Here is a 6,004-nt window from a genome sequence, read left to right as displayed (position 1 = left end):
CCTGTGAATGTGTAAAAGGACAGTCCACAGTGGAATTTAGCATTGTGATGACATATTTATGAGTCTAACAAGACAGAGGCAAAATTTTCACCTTGTATATCTGTAGAAGCACGTCGGTCCAGCACCGTTTGCTCAGAGACTCAAAGTCAAAACTGTTAAAGTATAGGCCAGTCTCTGTATCACTTGACTGAGAGAAAAAAAGCACACAAAGAAGCCAACATTTATAAAAATGTTTCAATTACTTTAAATCACAGTTTAGGTTCAGAACCAAACTTTTTAAGTATATCTTTACCTGCAGGGAGCACCAGTGTTTAAACTCCAGGACATCAAGCAAGTACTCTGGTCTGATGTGACACAGACAGGCTCCCTGAACCCTGAATGCATTGTGTTAGAGGACAAAACAACAAATAGAAAGCAAAACCCCAGATGTGAGACTTTAATAAACTCTTTAATATAATAACCTTGTATTGTCTTTGAAGTAATCATCTGCTCCTTTATGGCTTGTGTTCATAGTCGTCATTGTTCTTGACAAAGGGTTATAAAGCTGTGGTCACAGGTTCACATACACTCATCATGAGCATAAATGTAATGTATTTGGGGGCTTTTGATTAATTTCTTCTGCCATTTTTTCCAGAGTGGAATTTAAAATAGGAATTAGGTGCACAAGTTTAAACTTATTGTTAATTGTCTTTGATCTTCATAGGGTCAGAATTATACATATAGCCTCAAATATATACTATATGTGCACCACCTAATATTTGGTTAAACTGGTTGGTTTCTTGACAAGGACACAGCTTTTTAGCCCTGTAATAACCTACCATGGAGAAAGTGAACATTGTCCACAAATTTTCAACAGGGTTATGGTCGGGGCTTTGGGAAGGCTATACCAAAAGCTTATCAAATCAAATTGATGTGTGTTTGGGATCACTGTCCTGTGGGAACCAAACTGTGTCCAAGTTTCAACTGTCTAGCTGATGATTTTAGGTGAATCTGAAAAATTTAGAGGTGGTCCCACTTTTTCATTATTCTATCTACTTGCACCAATGCCACAGCATGATATGTTACCACCACCATGTTTGACAGCTGGTACAGTGATCTTAATTTTTAAAGCCTCACCTTGACTCCTTCAAACATGCTTCTTGTCATTGTGGCCAAATAGCTCATTCCTCATCTTGTCTGACCATATAACCTTAAGGAAATGTGGCTTGTCTCTGTGAGCAGCTGCAAAGTTAAGTCAAGCTTGAAGTTGTGGTTTTTGGAGCACGGGCTTCTTTTTGGGTGTGTATGAAGATTGTATATTTGAGTACGTGTGCATAATGTTGACCCTGTATAAATTGATAATAAATTCCACCATAAATCCCACCTCGTCCACCCAATTCTTGTGTTTATAAATCACTGAAGTTTAATGTTGTATAATCATTCCATCCTGGAAAAAGAATGGTTCAAATAAATCATTTAAAGCCCCAAATTAAAATGACATTCATGCTCACGATGAGTGGATAAAACCTATGACCCCAACTGTAATCCTAGCTGAGTAATTGTTGTCTTTTGTGTAATGTAAATAAAAGTCCCACCTGAGAAAAGCAAGCATAGCTTCATGCTGTTGCAGCAGCTGATTAGTACGTTGGTCTATATCACTGGAAAATGTCTGACAGAGACCAATACCAGGTATCTGTCTGTCTGTCAAATAATGAAGCATTTCCACCACAGACCTGTAATAAATACAACATATACATTTTAGGGTCATATACAGTAGCTGAGGAACAGTGTCATTCGTTCTTTTTTCATGTTTTTGTCCTGATAATTTACTACATAAAAACCCACCTTGTATCTTTGTTTAAAATCACACTATAAGTTCGACCTTTGGTGTGGTTTGTTTGACTTTTTGATACAATCCTGCATTGGGACAGATAGTTACAACTGAAGTCTTAATCAAAATTAAGTTTTATGAAACTGCAGGATTTGGAAACAAACGAAGAAGAAGAGTGCCTACCTTCTGAGTGTGTGTGGTATAGAAATGGGGTGTGGACCACTTGGCCATCCATAGAGGCTAAACCACCTCTCGACAGCTAATAATACACTCTGGTAATATTGTCCCGCCTCTGTGCTGGCAGAAGGGAATTCTGGGATGCCAAGATTGGTTGGGGTTTCTCTGTTTGCAGAGATATATGTATCCCCACTAGACTGTTCACTCACACTGTTGCTGTATGAGAAGGAGTCTAAACAGGAAACATAGAAAATATATAAAATGCATTTTAGTATGTGTTCAGTACTAAAAGAACCTTGGTCAAAGTCTATTGAATGAATAAGACCAAAGTAGGATCACTTTCACAAATCATTGAAAGTAAACAGGTCCACAAATGCAGGTTAAAGTTCTATCATGCAAAGAAGAAGCCATTTGTGAAACACCATCCAGAAACTTTGCCATCTTCTCTGTTCATTTAAAATGGACTGAGGTAAAGTGAAAAAACTGTCCTATGGTCCGATAAATCAAAAGTTAATCTTTAGTCCACCCTCAGTACTAAAGAGAAAAGGGACCATCTGGCCTGTTATCAGTACACAGTTCAAAAGCCTGCTTCTCTGATGGTATGGGGTGCATTAGTGCCTCTGGCATGGGCAGTTTACACATATGGAAAGGCACCATAAATGCAGAAAAGTATATGCAGTTTTTAGAACATATGCTCCCATCTAGCAAAAAAAAATTCCATCAAAGAAGAACCTGTACTGTTGAACAGCTAGAAGACAAAATGGGACGACATTCCCCACCAAAATCTCCAGCAGCTAGTCTCCTCAGTCCCTAGAAGTTTAGAGACTTGTTAAAAAAGAGATGTTTCACAGTGACAAACATGGACCTGTCCCAGATTTTTTAAGATATGTTACTGCCAGACTCTAAAATTGTCCCTAGGTGTGAGTGAGAGTGTGAATGGTTGTTTGTCTCGTTTGTCTATATGTGGCCCTGCGATGGACCTGCTTCCTGTCCAGGGTGTCCCCTGCCTCTCGAACAGTGGCTGCTGGGGATAGGCACCAGCTCCCCGCAACCCAAAATGGAGAAGCAGGTAAAGAAAATGGATGGATGGATGGATGGATGGATGGATGGATGTTACTGCCATAAAATTAAAAACAACCTTTTATTTAAAAAAAATTTACTTTTCTTTGGTCAATTATTTGATCTATTTACTATGTTCTATTGTGAATTAAAATGTGTTTCTGAGATTTTGCAAATCATTGCATTCTGTTTTTATTTACATTTTATTTAACATCCCAACATTTTCAGAACTAGTATTGTACCTTATTTTAGGACCTGGTAAGAATCATACAGATTTTTAAAATTCTTTCCTGATACCCTCACTGTACTAGACACACACACACACACACACACACAAATTTAATGCAGTTTTTTGACCTGAGTTCTTGTATGTTGAGCTGTTGTGATTAAATGATGATGACGATGATGATGACGATGAAGCAGTTGGGTCAGAGTCAGTAAGAAGTGGGGTGTGACAGTACTGAAGAACTGCCTCACTAGCTGTGATCCCTTCAGGACACATTGACATGAAGATATAGAAGAAAATATTAAATCACTAGTGTTTATGCCGATTCACTTTAGAAAGACATTTTTTAGATGATGCAGCAGTGCAGAATCCTTTAATCCCACACCAGGTCATGCGTTTTTACATATTTATGGTACAGTACCTGTCTTTAGAACTATTTGTTGATCAGATGGGTGCAGTGCCATGTAGGGCCAGACTGTCAACAAACAGTTATCAGCAACTGCACACAACTTTATCAGGAATCTACAAAAAAGGAGTCAAAGAAAAACAGTAATTTTAGAATAATAAATCATATTATTATAACGCTACTTTTAACTTGTAAGATCAAATATCCTGTGTGTAGACAGAGAACGGAAAAACTGGGCTTTGAAATGAGCTTTTACAGCAAACTTGCAAGACAGTGGATCTCTACAGTTGAGAAAGTTGGGTGGGGATAAAACAAAAGAATGAGAAACAAACACTTGAGAGCTGTGATACTAAAACTGAAAAATCAGAGTATAAATAGCCCTTATTTTAGGATGTTGACTGAGACCAGACAAAAAGAATTACAAAGAGAAGAAATATTTGTGACATTATTTGATTAATTTGAATAAAGAACAAAAATGTAAAAGACAACTTGACTAATTAACAATTTACTGGCAAACATTTTTAATAACCTATCTACATGTGCAAATGGACCATTGTAGCTTAAGCCCAGGTCACTGTCACTCAAAAAATGTCATCTTTTGTAGAACTGCATACCTACTATTAAGTAACATCGAGTATTTTGAAACTATTTAGCTCATCTTTGAGTGAGATAGATGAAATTGATGCACAAACCCACTAAAACACAGCAGCATAAAATGCTTAGGCAAACTGTGGAGGTCCTTGAGACAACTTGCCAAGATTTGACAAAAAGATTTACTAAAGTAACATAAGTCAGATTATGGTTATGAGAAGTCATTTTTTATAACAGAGGGTTTGTTGAACCACAGCAGAGTGAACTGAAAAGTCAGTGAGTGCAATAAAAATGACGTTTTTAGTTAACACAAGACACTTGCAACCATAGCAACGGCACACAAAAAGTTGGCAGGGGTCTAACAATGCTCAGGAGGCCTGCAAATAATCCATTTACTGATGGACAGACACCCTGATGCACTGAATATTTAAATCTAACTATTTTTTTGTGATATAAGCTAAAAAAAAAACAGGTTACCTGTTGTTCATGTGATCAGTGAAAGTGATGGTTGTGCTCAGTGACAGAGGGACGGCAGAGCAGAAAGACACGCTGCAAAGCAAAGAGGTAACTTTGCTTTCCTGCTGGTGACAAAATAAGCAAAGAAAATGTGTTCAGCTGGATGTCAGCCAAACTCCAGATCTATTAACCCATTGTTACAGGAACAGCCCGGTCAATTTTGAAGGGATGTTCTGTCAAATAGGCCAAAATCCTACAGTTGTCTATGAGAAAATGTTTTGCAGTTTTTTGGAATCTAGGTTGTAGAATTTCCAATGGAACATGGAAGAATAACAGGCAAATAGAGATAAGGATGCTTCAATGCTTTTACATTGGCACCTTTAATAATCTACAGACACAGAGCAGCAGACACAAAGAAAACCACAGTCCCACTGTGAATCTACTGTACAGTAACATGGTATAAAAAATACCAAATTAACAAACACTGTTGGACTGTTGATTTCAGATGTTGTTTGGGTGGATGTTTTAAAAAGGGTACGTGCTGGCCTCAGTTCCTACATTGAGCTCACTATATTAAAGCCAGGTTTGCAAAAATAACTGACACAGTGCCCCCTCTGTGTGATTGATGCAGAGAGGCCTACTGAACAAAAGATTTTTTTAACTAAATAAGCATATATCATCCATATTGTGAAAACATGAGACAACAGTATTCTGTCATGAGCCTCCCAAAAAGCCAGGTCAAGCCTTAGCAGAGGCAGAACACAGACCTGACGCACTACCACTACTGTGTTAAAATCACCAAATGGTGTAGTTATCCTATACAGACCAGAACATACATGCACTTTAAGTAATGAAGTACTTCTCAATCTCAGTCAGCTCACTGGCGAGCACCTGGTGTTCGGTCGCACCCATTCCAGGGCTTCTGTAGTTCAGTGGACAGGCCACTGGAAATTACTCATGCTTTGGAGCTGTTCCTCCATGTTTTGGTCTGAAAAGCTTATATTATCTAATGTACCTGGTGAGGCTATAGCTCCTAATGCCTTAACTGCCTTGTTCTAGGTATGGCCTACTTACTTTGAGCTCTCTCCTACTAAAAAGGACTTAATAATAGCTGACTTTGGCCTGTAAGGCTGAGACATTTCAAATAACCTGGAACCCTTTTCTTACATTTAAGGAAAAAACTGTCAGATCATTTTAAACTAAACAACACAGCATTTGCTTTGATGTGTGTATATACATATATATATATATATATATATATATATATATATATATATAT

At 37.7% G+C, this 6,004-nt stretch overlaps 1 protein-coding gene across 1 annotated transcript in view; it reads right to left on the bottom strand.

Annotated features, from left to right (window-relative positions):
* Positions 1 to 64: 64 nt before the first annotated feature.
* Positions 65 to 6,004, bottom strand: part of LOC119616760 (cilia- and flagella-associated protein 47-like) — an 18,023-nt gene continuing 12,083 nt past the window's right edge. Inside the window, exons 8-15 of the mRNA XM_037973987.1 lie at positions 4,747 to 4,850; positions 3,694 to 3,794; positions 3,404 to 3,535; positions 1,994 to 2,219; positions 1,825 to 1,896; positions 1,575 to 1,712; positions 293 to 374; positions 65 to 187 (exon numbers count right to left, since the gene is read on the bottom strand). Coding sequence (XP_037829915.1) covers positions 65 to 187; positions 293 to 374; positions 1,575 to 1,712; positions 1,825 to 1,896; positions 1,994 to 2,219; positions 3,404 to 3,535; positions 3,694 to 3,794; positions 4,747 to 4,850 — 978 coding nt within the window. The remainder of the gene's footprint in view (positions 188 to 292; positions 375 to 1,574; positions 1,713 to 1,824; positions 1,897 to 1,993; positions 2,220 to 3,403; positions 3,536 to 3,693; positions 3,795 to 4,746; positions 4,851 to 6,004) is intronic.

This window comes from Kryptolebias marmoratus, linkage group LG23, assembly GCF_001649575.2.
Source record: "Kryptolebias marmoratus isolate JLee-2015 linkage group LG23, ASM164957v2, whole genome shotgun sequence".
NCBI classification, from domain to species: domain Eukaryota; kingdom Metazoa; phylum Chordata; class Actinopteri; order Cyprinodontiformes; family Rivulidae; genus Kryptolebias; species Kryptolebias marmoratus.
Note: the sequence above shows the minus strand (reverse complement) of the source record. Positions and strands in the feature narration are given on the sequence as shown.